At 37.5% G+C, this 23897-nt stretch overlaps 2 protein-coding genes across 4 annotated transcripts; one reads left to right on the forward strand and one right to left on the reverse strand.

The window, feature by feature from the left end:
- Positions 1–2225: 2225 nt before the first annotated feature.
- eaf1.S (ELL associated factor 1 S homeolog) lies at positions 2226–15357 on the reverse strand. 2 transcript variants are annotated; one of them, XM_041567538.1, is made up of 6 exons: positions 15228–15357; positions 12626–12720; positions 9816–9952; positions 7862–8028; positions 6535–6759; positions 2226–3748 (listed from the first exon to the last, which is right to left on the reverse strand). In XM_041567538.1, exons 1-6 carry the CDS (start codon positions 15283–15285, stop codon positions 3702–3704), a joined length of 729 nt encoding a protein of 242 aa, XP_041423472.1. In that variant the 5' UTR covers positions 15286–15357; the 3' UTR covers positions 2226–3701. The 2 variants fall into 2 exon arrangements, with proteins under 2 accessions (XP_041423472.1, XP_018124813.1); XM_018269324.2 differs by having other exon boundaries at positions 15180–15309.
- On the forward strand, positions 15220–23115 carry mettl6.S (methyltransferase like 6 S homeolog). Of its 2 annotated transcripts, XM_018269322.2 has the most exons (7): positions 15220–15353; positions 15933–15995; positions 17279–17579; positions 19366–19500; positions 19739–19909; positions 21893–22034; positions 22908–23115. In XM_018269322.2, exons 3-7 carry the CDS (start codon positions 17289–17291, stop codon positions 23054–23056), a joined length of 888 nt encoding a protein of 295 aa, XP_018124811.1. In that variant the 5' UTR covers positions 15220–15353; positions 15933–15995; positions 17279–17288; the 3' UTR covers positions 23057–23115. The 2 variants fall into 2 exon arrangements, with proteins under 2 accessions (XP_018124811.1, XP_018124812.1); XM_018269323.2 differs by lacking the exons at positions 15220–15353; positions 15933–15995 and adding an exon at positions 15476–15601.
- Positions 23116–23897: the final 782 nt, after the last annotated feature.

The following is a 23897-nucleotide window of genomic DNA, read 5'->3' on the forward strand; positions in this document are numbered from 1 at the left end:
TGGACAGAGGTTTTGGCGTATGGTGCACTTAAGCTTGGACTCCCTAATGTTCGCTCTCCTGAGCTCTGTTTGTTGGGTATTACTGAAGGACTATCGCTAACCCATTATGAAAGGATGAGTCTGCTGCAACTGTTACACTTTGCCAAGAAAGCCATCCTGATGAACTGGAAAGCAACAGTTCCTCCGATAATAGGCTTCTGGAAAAAGCTTGTAAATGATGTTCTCCCTAGTCAAAAACTTACTTACTTAGTCAGAGGCTGCCCAGACAAATTTGGGAAGATATGGGGTGGCTGGCTAGAAAGTGACATGGATACCTAGATGCTCTTCTCATCGTAGGGCTGGAAGGCAGAGTGATATAGTTACACTATCCGAACCCGTGTCTAGTATGGTACTGACATACGCTTTGATTAAAGTTCTGTACAGGGGAGTAAATAGAATTCTATTTACGTACCAGTTGTTGGAGGTGCCGTCCTCCTATGTTCCATGCACCGTGAACGTTGAAAGAGGGACCAGGTGTGCATCTGCATTTCGTTTGGCTCTGTACTGGGGAGCCCATCCCCCCTTTTTTCTATACAATCTTTTTCTTCCTTATCCCTTTTCCTACTTTCAATCTCTATCTAATCTATTATGATTGTAAAAATTCAATAAAGAAAATCTTGCAAAAATAAAAAAAAATAAAGGCAAATACAAACTCTGCTATTACTTTATTTTGAAGATAAAATATATATACAAAAGCCTTACATAAAATTAAATATAAATGTTCATGTAAGAATCTGAAATTATTATAACACACTTACCAAAAACACTGAGGCATATAGTCTTATGCCAAACTCACAAATAAAAGTAAGCTTTTCAAAACAAGCATAAATAATGAGATTATTATTACTTGACTACAGGGATAAGCAAACATGCTGGGACACCTGTTAGGGCTCTTAATGATGGTTGTTTTTGCCCTGCAGTCCACTGCTTTCCATTTTAATGCGTTCAACAGTGGGGGAGAGCAGGACTAAACACATCAGATTTTTCCTTATGGGCGTGTACTCATGATGCCGCACAGAAGGAATCATATGCGTTTTGTGCTGCTCTCCCCTTTGGATGAAGGGATTAAAAAGAGCCCTAAAACTACAAGTGGGCCAAGATGTCAGTGGGAAATTTTATTCAGTTTGACATATTTTCATTGTGTATTCTAATCATGCTTCTTTGCCCAAAGGCATGCAGTTACGATTATAAAGGACAAAGAGAAATAATGGTCACTAAGCACCAACTCATGTGGGTCTTTTGGTAGACAAGTTTGACTCTGGATCACAGCCGGTTTGTCAAAACAGAAAATGAGATATGCCACTGTTATAAGTTTTACACATAATTAAGTAGATCCATCAAGTAGATCATCCCAAAAGATGCTTATCACCAGCATAAGATAAATGTGTCTTAAAAATAATATATATTGTTGTTAAAGGGGAACTATCATGAAAATGAAAATTCTCATACTGAAATAAGAAACGTTTTATATTCATTGACAGTTAGATCCAATATATCTTATAGGGAGATGAATTAGAGCTCACTCAAATAACGGATTCCAGTACAAACAAAATCTAACAAAATAACTGCCTGTTGCACAAATCCTGCATGTAGAGAGACATGACGTCGGGTAATTTTAATAGAGTGAGCTCTAATACATCTTCTAGGCAAAAGGAGCCCCCCTATAAGATATATTGGATCTAAGGGCAGAGACACACACTCAGATTCAGGGAGATTAGTCACCCAGAATGAAAAGAAACAGATGTTGAGAGAGGAATAGTGAACATAAACTTGATTAGTTCAGAAACAATGCCGAATATTTAATTTATTATATTTAGAAATCTTCTTATTTCAGTATACTGAAGCTTATAGATAAGTAGGCAGATACATTAGATAGCTTTAAGAAGGGGTTGGATAGCTTTTTAGCAAGTGAGGGAATACAGGGTTATGGGAGATAGCTCATAGTACAAGTTGATCCAGGGACTAGTCCGATTGCCATTTTGGAGTCAGGAAGGATTTTTTTCCCCCTCTGAGGCAAATTGGTGAGGCTTCAGAAGGTTTTTTTTGACTACCTCTGGATCAATTGGCAGTTAGGCAGGTTAAAAAAATTAAAAATGTTGAACTTGATGGACTTGTGTCTTTTTTCCACCGAACTTACTATGTTATATTAAATTTAAATTTTCGTGATAGTTCCCCTTTAAAAGAAAAAAGGGGATTGAGGAGAGCATAATGAAAAAATGGGTTATTTTATCATATTATGCAGTGCAGAAATAGTTTATCATTCACAACAGTCCCTGCGCCAGTGGAAGCTTAGAATTTACCTAGTCACATTCACACAACAAACACACACACACTCTATTTCATAAGGGCCATCTAACCCACCTGTATTAGTGAAGTAGATACTGGAATGTGGGAGAAACCCTAAGGTTACTTGCACATGGCACCATGGTTGGAAATTAAATCAAGGCAGCAACCCAAACCCCTGAACCACCATGCAGGGTAAAAATGGGACAAAAGGCCAGAGAGAAGATTGAAAGAAAAAGAAGAAAATGCCTAAAGAGTAAACATTTTGTTAAGCACCCTGGATATTTAAGGTCTTTATTGTCAAACGCTGATGCAAAGTCTCATACAAGTATGAACAAATTAAAATGCTGTAAGGAGATCAATTAGTTTAGCTCAAATGCCCCTGCACCTTTTTGTGTGAATGAGGTACAGAGGCACATTAGCAAGGAAGCCCTGTACTTTACACTTCCCACTGACCAGGAAGTACAGGGTTATCAGAAATAGCATGCAATTGAGGAGTGAGTAAGTGAATGTCTATACTCTGCCTGCATACTGCCCAGAATATGCATCTTTTTAAATTGAGATTAAACATCATTCACACCAGTCCCTGTCCCATGGAGTTAACAATCTAAGTCCTTATCATATTCACACACACATGCGGTCATTTATATAAGGAGCTAGAGAAGGATAATACAATAATTAATGACTTGCTATGATCTCAATCTGTCTAATGAATATAGTTCCACATTTGTAGGCCTGCCTTTTTATTCATCTCTAGTCTAGAAAACAAATTATCTAGTACTGGAGGGTACTGCTGGCAATAATCATGTCTGTTTCAGTACCTGTCCTGAAGGTAATAGATGACTGCATCAACCCTAGTCAGTAATTATTTATGGCCTTTTAGTTGGCACATGACATGGGCAGTTCAGAGAGTACTCAGCTGCCATTTCTTTCATGAATTTTTATTAATATCACTGCATGCTAAGAGAATGTTGCATATGTTCAGGTTCCATCAAATCACTTATATTAGTATAGTAGAGAGAAAAGAACCAACGCAAGGTGTACTTATTATACTGGTGATGGCTACAAGAAAGCACACATTACTTGCACTGCAAATGAGCAACAAGTTTGTGGGTAATAGCTATGGATATTTGTCCTGCATTATTACCATTTGAGAATGGTAACTATTACTATTTCAGCAAATAATCGCTCAGTCTCCAGTCCATGAACTGCATCCCCATTCATCCTAGTAAACACACAGAGCTAGAGCTGCCTAATTCAGACTTTACAGCCTTTAACAGTTTTATGACTGTGACATTTCAGCCCATGGCTTGTTTGCTGCATTTGTGCAAATATATACATACAAAAAATAACATATATACAGAAAGGAGACTTGTCCTTTAGTCATCACTGTCACTTCCTGATTCACTTAACTGAAGGTCATTTCCTGAAGCAGAAAGAAACAGATATAGAAAACCAGTTAATACATTTGAATAGGCAGTTTAGCAAATAAAATTATCATACTAGATACAAGTCAGGTATTGCAGAAAATAAGAGAATATCAGCTTTGTTACATAGCCTTATTTATTGCACAGTGGTGTTGGTAAATAAACATGAATGTGGATTCACTCATGAAATAGTGAGGGGTGTAAGGGTAAAGCATATTTGCATCTGTACTATGTCTAAAATATTGCTTTTAATAATCATTCTGCATCTTTATAACTCCTATAAGATCAAATCCTACATATTGGAGTACCTACATTAGGTTGAGGCTGCACATCTACATGCTATAAATGTGAGTGCCTGTTAGTGGAACATACTTGTAGCTTGTAAGCTCTTTTGGGTAGTAGGTTTTCTTAATACATATCATTTAAAGGACAAGGCAAGTTTAACATTCTCTACAGTGATGCTAACTGTACACAACTTTTCCTGCATTTGTGCTCAGAACTCTGCAGCCTGCTCTTCCAAAATAAAATCTGCTCCCAATTCTTCAGGTTGCAGGCCATAGACCCATAAAGCCTTTGCTGATTGCAGGATCTCCAGGCTTCCCCTGCAATCCAAATTGCAAGACAAGGTGGGATAGAAACAGTTGCACTAAGTGCAATTATGTTATAGTGCTGTAGACGCAAGTACCTTTATATGACTGTGGTACTAGACTGTGCGAACACTTGTAAATGAGCCCTACCCTTTTTACAGAAAATAAAGTAGATATGCACCGAATACAGGATTCAGCCGATTCTGGCTTTTTCAGCAGGATTCAGCCGAATCCTTCTGCCCAGATAAACCGAATCTGAACCTTAATTTGCATATGCAAATTAGGGGTGGGAGGGAAAGCGTGTGATTTTTTGTCAGAAAACAAGGAAGTAAAAAATGTTTTCCCCTCCCCACCCCTAATTTGCATATGCAAATTAAGGTTCGGATTCAGTTTGGTATTCGGCCGAATCTTTCGCAAAGGATCCGGGGGTTCGGCCGAATCCATAATAGTGGATTCGGCGCATCCCTAAAATAAAGTATGTATGCTTCAATATTGAGTTTGTTTGGACGCCTTTATAATGATCTGTAATACAGGTATAGGGGCTATTATCAGGAATGATTGGGACCTGGGGATTTCTGGAAAAAAGACTTACTTGAAAAACGGCAGGTCCCAAGCATTTCAGATTAGCAAAATTTGGATTACCATACAAATAGTCTAAAAAAAATTACTTGCTTAAAATAGACAGTTTGGGAAATGGTATAATTCTGTTTTGTTAATTATGACTTGGTAAAGAAAGAGTCTTAGGGGTTTTTTTTTTTTTAGGGATGCACCGAATCCACTATTTTGGATTCGGCCGAACCCCCGAATCCTTTGCAAAAGATTCGGGCGAATACCGAACCAAACCCTAATTTGCATATGCAAATTAGTGGTGAGAATGGGAAAACATTTTTAACTTCCTTGTTTTCTGACATAAAGTCACGCAATTTCTCTCCCCACCCTAATTTGCATAAGAAAATTAGGATTCAGATTCAGTTCTGCCTTGCAGAAGGATTCGGCCGAATCCGAATCCTGCTGAAAAAGGCCGAATCCCGAACCGAATCCTGGATTCGGTGCATCCCTATATTTTTTTATCAAAAAAGTTCTCATTTTCTGAAAACTACTCCGATCAAATCCACAAGGACTTCCCCCCCCCCATTTATCAATAAATTTTTCCAAAAATTTTGTGTGGGAAAAAAATTGATAAAATCCTAATAGTATAACTTTTTTGGATTTGTTGCCCGAAACCAGCGACTTATTCGGATTTGTGACCTGCAAACCACAAAATCTTCGGATTATTGGACCAAACCCAGCGCAGATCAGGATATAAACGGGACATTTACCATTGACTTCTACATGATCTCGGTAGGTCTGAGTTGGAGTACTTTTTTATTTGGATTTTAACACCATCGGGGTTTAATAAATAACAAAAAAAAGTCTGAGTTTAAAAGTCTGACCAGAAAAAAAACAGACTATGATAAATAACCCTTAAAGTTAGCATAGGTGGAGCTGGATCAGCACCTTTATCGGTGAGTGTATGGCCACCTTTAAGCAAAATCTGAAGGATCCAAATAATGCGTCTAGTTTTTGATGCTTAATAGCAATAGTCATTTAGGAGCTTATCTATCAATGTCTGCTTCTTCCTAGGTAGAACTAATCAGAGTTGGTGGAGCAAAGCACTTTTCTGGTGGAGAAAAGCTCTAACCCTGAGACACGTCTTGCTTCTTGAATAGGTAAGCAGGTAAGTTTATAATAATTGAAAGTCTATTTTAGTACTTTCTTGACTATAGAGGAAAAGTACCCTTGGGGCCACTTAAAGTAAGTAAAATGTCTATGGTCAATCATTCCATCACGTGAAACGGAGAGATCAAGTGGTGCTCCAGAATAGCAAAGTAAATAGCTCACCAAGTGCCCATGAATAAGTACCAAATGCCCACGACTAAGTACCTTGGAGGTACGAAACGCATAGGGCCTATGGAGATGCATTTATACTTTTAACTATGCACAATAAAGACTTATTTTTTTAACTTATATTATTGGCCCTGTGAATTCCTCTGAGTGCTGGATAACCCCTTCTCTTTGCTGTATACATCAATCATTCCATTACACCACAAAACCTTTATGATAGAAACATACATCTGTATGCTTGAAAAGTTATTCTGAGAATTTTTCTTTTCTTGGAAACACAGTAATAAACAATATGAACTGTACGCAAAACTTACTGAGTGTGTTCATTAGTTGATTTGTTCCTTGTGACCTACTGCTGCCATTAGAAACAGGTATCCTGCTGTTATATTGTTGAGGTGGCAGCTGTTGAGATGGAGATTCCTGTGTTTCTTCTTCACCACTGCTAGAGCTGTCATCGTCACTCCCAGAGGTGCTCCCAGACTCAGAAGAACTGCTGCTGCTGCTCATCTGCTCTATAATCTCTACCTCTGCCCTCAGTTCTGTGGAGAGATGCATAGGTTCTTGTTCAGTACAGCAGAGAGAAGATCACACACCCAAACTTTCCCATCATGTATGAGATTTTATTATAACTATTGTATGGTTTTTAGAGCTGGACAGTTTATATTAATAAATTATACATTTTAAAATGTTGATCAGCATTCTAATCTTAATCATTTGAATTAATCCTGCAGCAACGTAAACAATTAATTTGTAGTATACACACAAAAACCTTAAGCAGTAAAGCATGAAAGAACTGTTCATTTTAGGAAGAACGTAAACCATAATTCCAACACTGCTCTACCTAACAAATTATGACACACTATTTGCAGGCATGAAAACAAACTTTAAGGGTAGTGACACATGGGAAGATTTGTCGCCCACAATTATTTTGACGTGGCTGCAGGCGACAAATCTCCCAAAAATGTCTCTCTATTGCCAGTTAATGAAATCGTGTTCCACAATTTTCCACTAACAAAATATCTCTTCATCAGGGTAAAACCTGCCTGAAATGTTTCAGCGGAACCACAGTGACTGGATTTTGGTGACTGTATGTCTCCTAGATAAGCTAATTTAATTGGGTTGATGTAGGAAAGGTAAAACATACTAGGGTGCAATTGCCATATTTTTTTCTCACAATGCATTACCCCCCCCTAATTACAACCTTACTGCATATGCAAATTAGCAATTCACTTACCTACTACAGTTGTGTAGGCTCACCAAAAAAGTGCATATTCTTTGTAGCAAATATAATCATAGTCTGCCAGGAATCATTTCTGATGTTTGCTGTGTTATGTCTGCACCAGATTCTTTAGGTGCAAGTATGCTGTGCCCATTGCCACAGGATGGAACATTAACCCTGGTGCTACCACCTGGTCAGAAGGAGGAATAGCTCCAGGGTTACCGATGTGCATCAATAGGCACAGCCGCGGCTTAATCCGAATGTAAGGCAGAAAGGAGTGAGCTTTTAAACACCTGTTTGAAGTGGCTCTAAGCATATAATCACAACATATATGTGAGGACATATATATCAAAGGGTGATTTATCAAACAGGTATGTGTACAGAGACCAAACAAAACCGACAAAACTAGTGCTTCCACTTACCTCTTTTAATGTCATCAAGCTGTGGTTCAGGAGAAGGATGATCTTTCAATGGAGATGTTTTAGGCCCAGCAGCTACTTTGGAAGGTGCTTTAAACTGAGGTGTGGGTTGAGAAGCACGGGCAGCCTGCTGTTCAATACGTGCTTGGATCTTACTGCTGCCCTCAGCTCTGAAAGACATTTGTGCCCATTTTACTACTAATAAGAATAGAATGCATCTCCTATTTCCAATGGTGCTGGACTGGTAAAGATTGAGGCGTGCCATTCACTGCTACCCCTGGAGGGGCAATTGGTCAGCCTCTTGAGGGGGATTAAACAAACAGTTACTTTGGTCCTACTTGAGCTGGATTGCACGATAGTGGAGTGCTCTACCTGACCGGTGATCATTAGTTGAAGGTGCCGGGTGCTTTTACAAGAAGACCCTTCCTTTGCACAGGGTCATAGATACTTGTAGTCAAAAATCCAGCAGCACACCGTTAGATTGCTTTTTGAAATCAGTGTTTTATTAAGCCCATATGTATCCGCAAAAGGGCAACGTTTCAGGCCCCTCCGGGCCCTTTATCAAGTCTTGCTGGATTTTTGACTACTTGAGCTGTATAGCATAATCCAGGCAGGCAGCTGACTTCAACAGTATTCAAAAAGAGGTTTTCCTAAAGGGATTCTTCCTTTCTTCATGAATTGTGGGATACATGTAATTCACTTTAAATGGGATCAAGCACTAAAGAGTTAAATTGTATCACATGATAGCTCACATGGTGTTAAAGGTATTTAATGCAATTGTGTTCACTTGATTTTTATTGCACCTGAGGAAGGGTTTGACCTCGAAAGCTTGTGCCAACTCTACTGGAATAAAATGTTCTAAAAGGCAAAGCCAATGTCTGGTGTGCTTCCTCCCTATGGGAATTCTTGTATGAAAAATTGGCTTGGAAGTAGCTGGAGGAGTTGAATGCACCCTATGGAAAGAAAGTAAGTGGTGTGCCAAAGAAAATGTTTTTGGTTCAAAAAGAGGTGCCATTTGCCTAGAAAGATATATAGATATTAAAGTATGCTGTTTAATCTAGGAAAAATAATATGTATGGCTTCTATTCTTTATATCTACATTATTCCCTTATCCAGGCAATCCCATGTAACAACATTCCATAAAACAGATCCCATACATGCACAGTTTAACTATAACTGTTATCTGTTAAAGGAGAACTAAAGCTAGAAAGAACTAAAGAAGTAGGCTAGAAATGTTTTACATTATGTTTTGTGCTTCTGTACCAGCCCAAGGCAACCTCAGCCCTTTAGCAGTAAAGATCTGTGTCTCCAAAGATGCCCCAGTAGCTCCCCATCTTCTTTTCTGCTGATTTACTGCACATGATCTTTACTGCTGTCTGTTACTAAGCTTAGTGACCGACTCAAAATATGCAGTAAACATAGAATATAAATGTCACAATATAAGGCTGATTAGTAATTAATACAGATAATTACTACATGACAGCACAAAAACCAGTGCAACTAGCATTAGAATTTAATAATCAGCCTTGCAGCATCAGCTTATATTACAGGCCAACCTCATTTTCCGCTTGATAATTTATGACAACCCCTAAGCTTAGCTTCTTAACAGCTGCTCAGAGCCCACTGAGCATTTGAGAGTCACAGACACTTTCCAAGATGGTGACCCCTGTCACAAGTTTGAAGTCCTGGATCATTGCTGCTATTGAGAAGCTGAAACTTTAGGCTGGTACAATAAGTGCAGCATATAAAATATGGCATTTTAGTCAAATTCATTTTTAAGGTTAAGTTCGCCTTTAAGGCTGTACTCACGTGTAGTTAACGTTGCTTTCTGTTAGTCATTAACTTGACCCCTTAATAAGAGAAACCTTTTGTGGTCTCTCTTTATAGACTACTCTACCAGAGCTGAAAATATTAGTGCTTCAGGGTAATTCAAAAAAGTGCCTCCAACTAGCTATACCTGGTTTTCTTTACTTGAATGCTGCTGCTCAGTTTTTCCAGCACATATTCCCCTGTGTCATGGTTAATGATCAGCACACAGTCCTTTTGGTAAGGACGTTTGTTTCCTTTAAATACCGTCATGGGAGGTGTAGAACCCTGATAGTACAGAAGACAAAGACCTTAATTAGACATCTTTCTGTATCATAAATTTAGTTTAATTCACTTCAGCCACATAATAGTATTTTGTGGTATTAGTAACCATAATAGACCTAATACAGAGAAAGGGTTCAGAAGAATGGTATACTTTGGGGTTATAATGAAAACATATTTTGATCTGTGAAACAATCCTGTATATATTGTTGTACGAACTATCCTTTGCATGTCAGTGAAATGGAAATAACTATTATTAGACCGATATAATTTATATTGTTTATTATTTAAGGATACATAGTAGGACTTGTTTACTAAGAATGTGCATCAGCAGAGCTTGTACCATTCTTGAGAAAGCAAAAAGTGTGGGAGTTTGCTCTGCCCTAGTCCCACTGGAAGACTAGGGGGCAAATTCACTAAGCGCCGAACGCTAGCGTTAATTCGCTAGCGTTTGGCATTTTCGTTACTGCGCAAATTCACTAACGAATGCTGGCGTAGTTTCGCTAGTGTTACTTGCACCCTTACGCCAGGCGAATTTTCGCTAGCGACGTAACTACGCAAATTCACTAACTTGCGCAGTGTACTGAATGCTACCTTTTACGCTAGACTTCCTTTGCCACTTCAGACCTGGCGAAGCGCAATAGAGTAGATAGGGGTTGTTTCAAAAAAAGTCAAATTTTTTTCTAAGTCACAAAAAACGCTGGCGTGTTTTCTACATTATGGGTGATAGGCTGAAAAAGATCGAAATTTTTTTTGGGGCTCCCCTCATTCCCACCTACATTTCCTGACTCATGGCAACTTACCTATACAGTGGGCACATGTGTAGGGCAAAATAAAATTTTGATTTGATGATTTGAAGGTTTTCTTGGCATTTGTAGTGCTGATACGTATTCCTCCATTGAAATTTGAATTTGGCGCCGTATGCAAATTAGCCTTCGCTAGCGTAACTTCGCTTTACATAGCGAATCAACGCTAGCGCAACTTCGCAACCTTACGCTACCCCTGAGCGCAACTTCGGATTTTAGTTTATTTGCGGAGCGCTGGCGAAACTACGCCTGGCGAAGTGCGGCGAAGCGCGGCGAAGTTGCGCCTGGCGCAACTTCGCATCTTAGTGAATTTGCCCCTAGAAGTGGTGACACAAGACACGTAGTTTAAGTGGCCTGATATCAAACTACGCACAGCAAGGTAAGGAGAAGCGAAGGTCCCTCATTTTAAATGTTAACATATAGACCCTGGCTGGGGCAAGATTTTTTATATAGGTAAATTGCAATTTTAAACTGCAAAGCAAGGGATTTTAAGGGGAACTCTGCGTATGTGACCCTATATAGATTTGTAAAACTTCAACTTTCAAAACAGATTCTCCTGCAGTATTCAATTGTATTTGGCTATCCACACTCTGCAGTGGACTAGGGATAAGCAGGAGAGGCACGTTCCTCTGGTAAAGTTGCAGGAGGGCAAAAGAAAGGAGCATTTGTGGTGGCTTCAGCAAGTGGCTTTTGCCATACTTCCTTTTAAATGCTATATTTTATGTAGACTTTTGCATAGTTAAAGGGAAAAAACCCCATAAAGGAACAGTAACACCAAAAAATTAAAGTGTTTTGAAGGAATGACAATATAATGTATTGTTGCCCAGCACGGGTAAAACTGGTAAAAATGCTACTATAGTTTACATTAACATTCTGAAGAATCCCATTGTATACTACAAAGTTTATCTCTGCATCATATTTATCAAATGGTGAACTCCATTGATAAATACAATTCTAAAAATCCCATAGGAATAAATAGAATGTAAGTGGTGAGTTCTAATCTCAAATTTTGCTAAATCTGGCCTTGATTTATTATGTGCAAGGGAGTGAGTTGGAGAAAGGAGAAGGGAAGCAAATAGAGTACAGTGGGGGATCAGTGATTTTTTTTTAAAAAGTAAAACAATACATCTACAGGTATTGGACCTATTATCCAGAATGATTGGTACCTGGGGTTTTCCAGATATTGGATCTTTCCATAATTGGGATCACCATACCTTAAGTCTACTAGAAAATCATTTAAACTAAATATAAAATAAACCCTATAGGCTGTTTTTGCTTCCAATAAGGATACTTACAGTATATCCTTATTTGATCAAGTACAAGGTACTGTTTATTATTACAAAGAAAAAGAAAATCATTTTTAAAAATGTGGATTATTTTGATAAAATGGAGTCTATGGGAGACAGCCTTTCCTTAATTCAGAGCTTTCAGGATAACAGGTTTACCAATAATGGATCCCATAAAAGGTAAAAGTATTAAAGCACAGTAAAAAGTATAGAGGTAGCATTATGAAGCACTTGAAGCATGATGAGCAAGGTATGGTAAAGGAGGTCAGAGGAAGAATCCAGAAATCATTTTTTGGAAAAGGAGCATGAAGGCCTGGGGGCATAGTTATTCTGATCTTGTTTTCACTTTTTGTACTTGGGGACTCTGGGGAGAAATGTCCCCAACTGTGAATTCTTCACGTGTTTTGGATATGTGCTCAGGTGAGGAAAAGTTGCAATGTAAATATGTACATTTTGAAGGAGGACTGTTTCTGTTTCATTTTAAAAAATATATTTAAAAATGATACATTTGTATTATATATATATTTAATTTTTCATTTCATACCACAACCTAAGAGAGGTAAAGGCCACAAAACTGCAGGACTTACAGGGATATGTGGCAAGGTAATTGTTACTTCATCTCCTTTGCCAACCTGAAGTTCCCCCTCGCAAGAAGTGTCTATGGATGCTGGCTTGAAATCATCTAAAAAGAAAAAAAAATTAAAAGATGGTGTTTAATAATTTTAAGAATTATAAGGACAATTAATATATAAGTGCTGACCTTTACAGCCAGTCATTATCTGATTTCTGTGAAAACACTCAGAGGCACATTTATCAAAGGTCAAATTTCAATTCATGCGAGTTTTCTAAACTCCGATAAATTTGAAATTCGACCAATTCTAATTTTCAACTCGGAAGATTTGAAATGACCCAAAAATTTGAATCAAATTCAATCAAAGTTGATTTGAGTTTTGCCCCGAAAAAAACTTGAATGTCAGGAAGGCTGCAAACATCTCCAAATTGAATCCTGGACCTCTCCTATTGACTTAAACAGTAATTTGGCAGGTTTTAGATGGTGTATAGTCGAATTCTTACAGGGCCAGAGTATGATAAATCGAATTAGAATTTTTTAAAAAACTTGAATCGAATTTGCATAACTCCCTAGTCGAATCTGACAGTTTGACCACAAAAAAAAATTTGCCCCAGAATGTAAGGAATACAGTGAATGTACCAGTAGAGTCTAATGCTGGATAGTGTCTATTTTCTTATGTTTCATTCATATATAGAACAGTTGTGCCTCTTTAATACAGAACAAACAATTTTCTTGAAGGTATTGACTTTTTCTCTTCGATTCTTTTCTGGCCTAGACATTAAGATTGAGGGTGTCGTTTATTGTGAATACAGAAGATAGATTATTGTCATAGTATCTAGTGAACAGTAATATACTTATTCACACCTCTCAGTTGCTTGTGTTGTATTTTGCTTGGCTGTGCCATGTCTCTGTCCAGTAACAAACACAGGAGAAGCGCACACAGGCCTTTGCTTGTGGGATTTTGAGCTACACCATTTATTAATCACAGAAAATGATTGTGCAAGCTTTCAGGATTACTCGATTTGTCATATGCAATATAACAAAAAGTTATATATTTCATCTGATGACAGGTTTGCCCAAAGAGCTTGGGTTATCATTCTATAAACATTCTATACCGTAGGGGCTATCACCCTATACTGTGTGCTCTTCCCATGTATGTGCTATTGGCACTATAAATATATGATATCAGTCATCTGTCCATACCAGTAAAAATATCAATCTAGTATGCACTTTACCAAAGATCTATATTTGGCTCTTTTTTTAAAGGAGATATATAGCATAGCTTAAAAACCATACTCATATTTAAAGTAATATCGAATAATATATGGTGCTGGTTTCACTCTGGGCTAAAACGTTATTATATTTAAAAAGGTTGGAGCTCCCTACAGATCTGCTATGGTCCCTGTTCGTATTTCAAATCAAGGGTGGGTGTGTCCTAACAGTCCCTGCCAAAAGCACAATAGTAGGGGGCATCCAATCACAGTCCTGCAGGCACACAATCAAAGACAGGCTTCAGTTCCCTATCAGGTCAGCCTAGCTGCTGATTGGTTCCTATCCTACAGTGCAGTGTTCTGGCTCCCCTACACAGCCTGGGAAAGGTGGCAGCAGGAAGTGGAACATATGGACGGGACTAGTTGGGCTTTTGTAGTAATTTTCAATAAAGTAACTAGAAACCCTACTTTTTAAAGCACATTACTTCTATATTTATGCACTGGCACATTCTTGTTTTTATGCAATATTTTTCCTTTAACCGTGTCCTAAAGAATCCTTGTAAATGTTGGTACTTGCATCCAAATATAAAAAATAATAGATTTCAAAGAACTGTACACTGAATGTGAATATGACATGGTCTGGGTTAACTGGTCCCATGACATAATCTAAAATACAAGCTCAAGTTTCTGCAACTAAGAGTTAAGGAAATTCCAACCATGTAAAAAGGGGTGTTTTGTCAACTGGGAGGTGTGAATTTAGGAGGTGGGGCTATAAATGGCACGTCCTGGATTTTTGAATCCCATCATACACCCACCTACAGCAGGTATCGGGTACAGGGCTCCCCCACACCTGAGATTTCAACCAACCCCATATATTAAGGGTGATAACTGTTCTCTGCAGGCATTTTTGAGACTTTATTTTAAATTAGCATCCAGGGCAGCCAGGATCATTATCACCATCATGGGGCTGGTTGATCTCTCTTGTAGTACAGTGCTCAACACCCTGAGATGAATTCCTAATTTAGCAGAAATGCACAGGCTGCACAAATCAATGTAGGAGAAAATGCAAAGTCTACTGGCCCTAAAGTGCAGAATTGTTCACCTCTTGTTTGGGGCAATAGAAAATGACCCCTCAGATTTGCGACTTTTGGATTCTGTTGCCACTTATCACTTCACTACTCTTTTGACATATTGAAATTGCTATTCTTGTGGTGTTGAACCAGCACACTGGTGGTTAATTAAAAGGCAGTCATCCATGGAAATTTAGCATAAAGACCTTCCAGGACCAGTCATCAGATATGAAGGCACATACAAGCCCCGCCCCGTCCTGGTGTAGTCGTGTGACGTCATGGTACTCACAGCGTACTGTGTGAAAAGAGGAACGCGGCCTCTTTTCGAAGCTCTCACCGAGACGAAGGACGTGCTCCTCTCGGTCCAGCGGTGGAGGGGGCGGAGTTCCGTTCATTCTGAGACTCGAACCTAAATTATGATTCTAATAGAATAGACAAGAACCGCTGGAATAGCCGCCCACAGGTATCTCAGCGCAGGCGCACCACCCTAACCCGCAATGGGATTATCGCACGCAAGCGTTGAGAATGGAATCACCGTACTGTAATTTGTGCGCAGGCGCATGTTACTTTTCTGTCAAATCATAGAGGTTATGGATAGACTGTCGCTTGCAGGCTACAGAGCAGTGCAGTAGCAAATTTGCTCCGATGCAGAAATCCAGTTGGGGCTGGAGAACATAGTTCCGTTTACCTATTGCAGATTAAACGAGAGAGGTGCAATTGCAATACATATTTTTACGTACACACTGGTATAACTTTTTTTTCCAGAAAGACATCATGTTTTCTAATTATATCTGAATTAGTTCTATTTTTGTAACAATGTATGGCTCTATATACATTAAACGCAGTAATGTACACACTAATGGAGATTTCTGCTTTGTATATAAAAAAAAAAGATCCATTAAAAAGGACAACACCAAAAATAAGCACGCTTTGCACTAAAATCTATAATCTTATATTTCCTCACTAACTTCAGAGCTTCCATAAATAACATCATTATTATTCACCAGTTTTATGCCTTGTACTGTGTTTTTGTTTTTTAAAGAAATACATCAACTCAACAAATTCATATACAGAACTATATTGCTGCATTCTCATGGGCAAAAAGGTCAGAATATTAAAGTGATACTAACATGTTCCTATAATAAGATTAAGCCGTCTTTTTTTTTAATTGTTCAGTTTAAAAATAAAAACTGGTTAAACGGATAGGGTGTGCAAAAAAAATGTTTTCAATATAGTTAGTCAGCCAAAAATGCAGATTCTAATGAAGACGCCACCTGAGGCGGCTCCTTAAATGCCGCCCCTCGCAGGAACACTAGTGCGGAGAGCGCAACTGCGATCTCTTGCAATAGTAAAGCCGAATTTACCGGAAATTCGTCTCTTTAAAATGACAGGAGCGGCTTTTTGCCGGCCCTGGAAACTCATCTGGCGCTGCCGTCTGAGGCGAGTGCCTCAGCTCGCCTCATTGGCAGAGCGCACCTGTGTCTAACATAACATCCAGAACACTATTTGCAGCTCTCTTGGTTTCCACTGATTACCAGACAGTAATCAATCAGTGTCTTGGGGGGGTGGCACATGGTAGCTTACAACAAAGGTTCCTGATTCCCCAGCCTCTCCAATTACTTAGCTTGGTGTCCAGAAGAGAGGTCGGCACTTCTCCAATATACATAAGAGCAAAAGAATCACCAGACACTCTACTGCAGGTGAAGCGGGGCGGACCCCTGCGTGTTTATTCAAGTCTTTGTCATGTAACGTTTTGGGGGCGGACCTCTTTGTCAGACATGGGTCATAACTGTTGCTTTTGAATCTGAATGCTGAGGATCAATTGCAAACTCACTGAACAGAACAAAAAATAAATAATGAAGACCAACTGAAATGTTGCTTAGAATTGGCCATTCTATAACATACTAAATGTGAACTGAAAGGTGAAGCACCCCTTTAACACAAGTCAGTCAGCCTTGTAGTAAAACCTTTGTCAAAGGCTCATTAACACACCTTTCATGAAATATAATATTGTGTTATATCATATGATTACACAACTATGTCATTTACTTATTTTTATTTACAGTAAACTACCATATTTAAGAGTTTTTAAATAAAACTGCTTGGTAAATATTATACTATTCCTTTATTAATATGTTCTGTGTGCTGCCACTAGATGACACTGCATTCTAATTTGCAAATACAGTATATATTTTTTTAACACACTGATTCATGCTTTAGTCTTTTATTACTTTTTACATACAAATTTGTCAAAATGTTTAAGTTAGCAAGGTGAGCCCAGTGGGGATCATCTGGACAAATGTTTTAAATGCTGTATATTTCTCATATTCATTAACAAATGATATAGTTGGAGTGAATCACAAATAAACATTTGTTTCTGCATTGCAGAATTTCTAATATGGCCTCTAAAACAGAAGAAAACACGCATGAAAGTTGTGAAAAAGAAAGCTCTGAATTGTGGTCTGAACCCTTATCCCAGAGGAAGGAAAATGAATTGAGACTTCTTACCTTTGAAGAGGCTGAGAAACTGCAAAATGATAGAGATCTTGTTTCAGAGTTCAAACAGCTGAAATTGGAAAGAGAGGCACAGAAAAACTGGGACCTGTTTTACAAGAGGAACAGTACTAATTTCTTCAAGGACCGTCACTGGACAACAAGGGAATTTGAAGAACTCAAAGCCTGTAGGGAGGTAAAAATTAAATTATATTATTATACTGACCAATACATGTTTGTCAAAGTTTAGTAGCTGATTAAAATAGTGCTTATCCCATGTGTGAGAGATGCTGCATTATAAAAATTTTGCTTTGACAAGTGTAGCAAGTATTGCACCATTTTCAGGATAATTTAGCCACTGGAGAGCACCGATTAGTTGATTAGATATGGCTATCTCATCTTCAAAAAAGGGGCTGCCCCATTAATATGAATAAGCACAAATACACAGAAAGATAAAGATAGCAGAATGTTTTAACAAACATCTAGACAAATAAAGAGTGCATCATGTGAAATAATAAAAAAACGACATTTTACATTTAAAGGGGTATCCAACTTTTAGTATGATGCAGAGAGTTGTATTCTGAGATAATTTGTAATTGGTTTTCATTTTTAAAATGCATGGTTTTTGAGTTATGTAGCTTTTTATTCAGCTGCTCTCCAGTTTGCCATTTCAACCATCCAGTTGTCAGTTTCCAAGTTACCCTAGAAACCTTGCATTAATTTGACGGAAATATGAATAGGAGAGGGATTCAATAGAAAGATAACGAATAAAAGGTAGCAATAACCGTACATTTGTAGCCTTACAGAGCATTTGTTATAAGATGGGGTCAGTGACCCCCATTTGAAAGCTGCAAAGAGTCAGAAGAAGGCAAATCATTCAAAATCTACAAAAAAGAAAAAATTAAGACAAATTGAAAAGTTGCTTAGAATTGGCAAAACATACAACATACTAAAAGTTAACACAAAGGCGAACCACCCCTTTAATGATATCGAATGACTCATGAAAGTTTAGATTTGTGTGTGTTTGGTTTAAGGGAATCAAGTTTCTTCAGGTTGAGATGGTTTTACGGTAGAGAGAGTTCAGGCTAGTCATACCTTGTTTATGTTTTTAATCTGAGTACTAATGTTTCTGTATTTTCATAACTGTTATTATTATATCATATACTATTATGTGAGCTTCAAAAATTAATTTAAGGAATTGGACACAAAGTCCAACTTTTCTTTTCTCAAGTACTAATGCTGCTATCCAAAGCCACCACATTCCCAGTGCAGACATCTCCATTTCAGAACTCTGGAGCTGCGTTTTTACTAAAAGACAAAGACTCTGGAGCTGCCTTTTTAGGCAATAAGGACAGAACAGATTTATTGTATATATGTCTCACTCTGTCCTGTTATTGGCTCAATTTGGTGAGGCCTCCGTACTATACGCAGTGCAGAAATGGATATCTCTTTCTAGTAGTTAAGGCATCTGACCAGTTCATGGCAGATTTTGGTATTGATTTTTCTTGAAATATGGCTTAAGACATGACCAATCAACATAATAAGAGAGTAACCCTTCGGGCTAAAACTGTATAAAAATGATCAGAGCATAAAGCACTTTCTGCCCTCACAATAAGACGAGAAATGCATTTTTTTTAAAACTATGCCATAATTATGTTGCTGTATACTGTATGAGGTGCATTTCACATAGTGTGTTGATAAGAGATACAGTTGAAGCGCTATGGTTGTAATTATGTAGCATGTAAACATATGTTGTGTACAGGTATATGTTTATTCAGTATAGTACTATAGTACTTTTTAGTATATCTCATTATCAAGGTAGAGAAGTAGGATGTAACATAAAGCTATTATGTAACTTGAAGGAGAGACTTTGGAAGATTGGAAATAGAATATTTCCTTTTTGATGGATTTGACTTCAGTTGTTTTTTTGTAATAGTGTCACAAGACAAAAACTCCTGCTTTCATTGTATTTCTTTTTTCAGACTGAGCAGCAGAGACTGATCATCTTGGAAGCAGGATGTGGTGTTGGTAACTGTTTATTTCCACTTCTAGAAGAAGATCCCAGCCTTTTTGTCTATGCTTGTGATTTCTCACCTCGTGCTGTGGACTTTGTCAAGGTAATAATGTTTTTTTTTACACACCTTTTTTCAATTCTCATAAATTTGGGTAGGATTTACAATGTAGCCCAGGTAAGGTTATGGCCCCCCATAACTTCTCTGCTTAGCTGATCATAATTTTCAATGTAAATGTTGCTGCTATAGGTTCTCCCACTAGAAATCGATGATGGATGATTTCTATTTTACTATTGACTAAACTCATATTAAGTTTTAAGCAGTTGTATAATTTAATCTACAGCAAAACCCATCTTACAATGCTGAGACATGCAAAGCGTTTCAATGTGATCTGACCAAGGATGACCTAACAGGCAATATCCCTGCAAACAGTGTGGATGTTTCTACCTTAATCTTTGTGCTTTCAGCAGTCCATCCTGACAAAATGCATCTTGTTCTACAGAACATTCATAAGGTATGTATGAAAGAGAAATTTAAATTTCACCCAAATAATAAAAGAATACAATTTTACAACAAGAAAGATAAGGTAATTACTATACTTACAAATATTCAACGATTTAAAGTTATTTATAAATGCAATTGAAAGTATTAGCTCTGTCCTTTGCTTTTTTATTCTATGCACTGCTTGGTCAACCACAGAAACAATGCATCACAAATCAGCCAGTCAAGACTTCAGTTACAACAATGCATTGCATGTGTCTGTAATTATACTTTTATCTTAAGACTGTCTGATTTAAATAAGCATAAATTTAAAGCTTCACTTGTTTAGCAAGGCTGCCAAATGAGCGGCTCTTACTCCAATTTGGCCACCTTGAGTTGGGCCATATGGGACTTATCCGATAGTCTGGTCCTCAGCCCAAACAATCAGTTCAAAGTGAAGGGAATGCAGGATTTTTAAAGGAGAACTAAAGCCTAACTAAAGAATTAGGCTAGAAATATTGTACATTATGTTTTGGGCTTCTGTATCAGCCCAAGGCAACCACAGTCCTTTAGCAGGGAAGACCTGTGTCTCCAAAGATGCCCCAGTAGCTCCCCATCGCTCCCCATCTTCTTTTCTGCTGATTCACTGCACATGCATGAAAGAAAAATAAAGATTGCACACTCTTTTGAATCAAAAGAAAAAAAAATTATTACATGCCAGTTACACCATGTGGCAACAGCATGTCGCCCTAGGCATTTTATCAGGGGCACAAAAATCATAAAAAAGGCAGAAAGAAACACATATTCACTGCACATGATCTGTGCTAATGTTACTTACTGATCTTAAGGTCCCACTCACTATACAGTATACAGTACACATAGACTATAAATGACACAATATAAGGCTGATTAGTAATTAATACAGATAATTATTACATGGCAGCACAGAAACCAGTGCAACTAGCATAAGAATTTAATAATCAGCCTTGTAGCATCAGCTTATATTACAGACAACCCTCATTTTCTGTTTGATAATTTGCAACGACCCCTAAGCTTAGCATCTCAACAGCTGCTCAGAGCCCACTGAGCATATGAGTGTTGTAGATGGTGACCCCTGTTACAGGTTTAAAGTCCTGGATTATTGCTGCTATTGAGAAGCTAAAACTTAATTCTGGTGCCAAAGGTTAAAGGGGACCAGTCACAATATTCTAAATCCTATTTTATCATGTTAGTCAAGCAAAATTAATTTTAATTACACTGTATAAATTATTTGAATCTTGTTTCCATCAGTCTGGGAATTCATAATAATAGCAAGCAGGCAGGAGCCATTTTGTGGACACTGTTATTAAGACAAGCCTTGCATCGTCTCTAAATCTTGTTTGTGCTCCAGAATGGGGGACCTGGTGTTCATCCCCATGCCCTGTCTACACAATTAAATGGTGAAGAGAATGGGGAATGTGGGGAGAGCAGTGACATCTAGGAAGTGCTGAATGGAAAGTAAAAGTAATTGTCTGCCCCGTCTAAGGCATAGAGGCGGGGCAGGCAATATTTGACTGACAGATGAGATTTTTTAAATGAGTTTATAACAGCTATGAATGCTTAAATAAAAAAAGAATTTGGGTTTCATGTTTAATTTGTGAAGGACATTTATTATACAGCTTTTTATGTCTGGGTGACAGTTCCACTTTAAGCATGTAAAATATGGCATTTTTAACCATATTCATTTTTAGGGTTAAGTTCTGATTTAAAGAAGAAGGAAAGTTAAAGTCACTGTGAGGGGTGGCAAATGTTAGGCACCCCTTAGTAATTGTAATCATTTACCTGGCGGAATAAAGAAGAAGTAGAAGATGAGAATGGTTTGTTGTGCTTGCATAGAAGAGCCCCAGGCCAGTGTAGTTTTCTGCTAACAGGAGCACCCCTAGTGATTTTAATGTTCTCCTTTAAACCTGCCAGATCAATGACCGAAATTCTGTTAACTCTTTCATATATTATTTCATATGTGTTGTTTGCCTTGCAGGTGCTGAAACCAGGAGCATGCGTTTTATTTAGAGATTATGGACTGTATGATCATGCAATGTTGCGCTTTAAACCCGGAAGTAAATTGGGCGAAAACTTCTATGTCAGACAAGATGGGACAAGATCTTTCTTCTTTACTAAAGGTCAACCATATTTTTTTTTTTTAAAGTTGTTTTTATTAAAGAATTTTGTAAGCATGTCATACATCAATGGACTAGAAAAGTCCCAGTATCAGTCAACATAGTGAAGGAAGTATGCAAATAAACAGAAACATAAAACAAAGCTAGCATAACATTATATTTTCACGGTTTTGTATTACAAATATATCAATATTCCGAGATTGGACACAGATTCCCAGATCTAAAGAGACAGGTTAGGTCCATTTACCTTAAATAAGACGACAGAAGCCTATTAGTACGGTCCTGGGGGGTGAACTTGTGGATGGTCTGGTTCCTTGAAGCGAGTTTTGGATGTAGTCATTTGTTTCTTGAAGCAAAGAATTACCTTTCAAGATTTCCATGTCATACCATGTAGTATTTAGGTCAACCATATTTAATAATTCAAACTTTTTATTAAATCAAATATATGAATTAAATCAATCAAGTAATAGTTCAAACATTTTATTAAGTGCAAGCATTTTACCACAGTTATATACAGGATGGTGATGGAGGCTTATCAGAAGGAGACATAGCTAAGGCGCTGGCTGAAATGATTAACTACGGTAGCTTACACAAATATTGAGAAAAGTGGAAAAATAGGTGGTTGTATCCTCTTTTACACTTGCATTCAGGAAATTGTGTTTATATATCAACTGTGTGATCAGTTGAATCAGTTGAGTTTCTTTCATTATGCAAGAACAATTATTAGCAGGAAATCCCCTTTAACTGCAACATTTCATACGTATTTTTTTCATGTATCACACATTTCCTTTCAAATGGTAATTACAAAATCAGAAAGAGCAAGAGTATATTTTAAGTGTAACCAAAATCTCAAGCACAACCTCTTTATTCTTTCAGACTATTTGCAGTGCCTTTTTAAGAACACTGGTTTTGAAGAAATGTCAAATGAGTATGTACTTCGGGAGACCGTAAACAAAAAGGAAGACCTCTGTGTTCCAAGGGTTTTTATCCAGAGCAAATTTTGTAAACCTAATAAACAATGTTAAATGAATATAAGAATGTTTTTAATAAGTATAGTTTTGCCAATAAAACGTGTTTATTTTTATTCTAATTACTTTTTATGGGGAGATTGAGCTTGTAATAATCTCTTTTCTCCAGTACTTTTTGTGCGAGGAAAAAAGGTCAATATTAATAAGATATTATTATCAGTGATAATAGGAAAGATCCAGGCAGAATGAAACTGAGAACTCCATAGTATAGATGAGAGTAGACAATAAAGATTATAATAAAAAAAATAGCAATAGTAATGGTTAGAAAGATATCCAGAATGCCCAAGACCTGGGGTTTCCAGATAATGGATCTTTCCATAATTTGGATCTTCATACCTTAAGTCTACTAGAAAAACATTAGATAAACCCAATAAACTTTAAATGAACATAATAGGCTGCTTTTGCTATATATAAGAATTGATTATACCTTAGTTTGGATCAAGTACAAGGTACTGTTACACTATTACATTGAAAAGGGAAATCATTTTAAAAATATGAATTTTTACGAATAAATATTAATAAAATGGAGTCAATGGGAGACAGCATTTCTGTGATTCTGAGCTTCCTGGAAAGCAGGTCCCTGGATAATGGGTTTCCGGATAACGAATCCCAAAGGTATGAGAGTGTATAGAAATGTGAAGTAATAATGAAATGATCATTTTTAGATTGGAAAAGCTAGGGGCATAATTATCACACTGCACTTCTTTATCAAGAAGCAAGCAATATGTTTAAGTTACCTGTGTGCAGTGTGCAAAGTGCAAAAAACTGACCTGTTGTTTGTGGCACCCATAGGAATAAGTCTGTGTTATAGTTAGATGAGCAAGTTAGGAAGGGCCAA

The sequence above is a fragment of the Xenopus laevis genome, chromosome 6S, assembly GCF_017654675.1.
Source record: "Xenopus laevis strain J_2021 chromosome 6S, Xenopus_laevis_v10.1, whole genome shotgun sequence".
Lineage (NCBI taxonomy): Eukaryota > Metazoa > Chordata > Amphibia > Anura > Pipidae > Xenopus > Xenopus laevis.

Coding starts and splice junctions, on each gene's coding strand:
- eaf1.S (XM_018269324.2), bottom strand. CDS start 15,285: ATGAACGGAACTCCGCCCCCTCCACCGCTGGACCGAGAGGAGCACGTC. Junction 12,721..15,179: donor CTCTTTTCACACAGTACGCT/GTGAGTACCATG, acceptor TTTTCTTTTTAG/ATGATTTCAAGCCAGCATCC. Junction 8,029..9,815: donor ATTCAAGTAAAGAAAACCAG/GTATAGCTAGTT, acceptor AATGTCTTTCAG/AGCTGAGGGCAGCAGTAAGA.
- mettl6.S (XM_018269322.2), top strand. CDS start 17,289: ATGGCCTCTAAAACAGAAGAAAACACGCATGAAAGTTGTGAAAAAGAA. Junction 19,501..19,738: donor GTGCTGTGGACTTTGTCAAG/GTAATAATGTTT, acceptor TTTAATCTACAG/CAAAACCCATCTTACAATGC. Junction 22,035..22,907: donor ATCTTTCTTCTTTACTAAAG/GTCAACCATATT, acceptor TTATTCTTTCAG/ACTATTTGCAGTGCCTTTTT.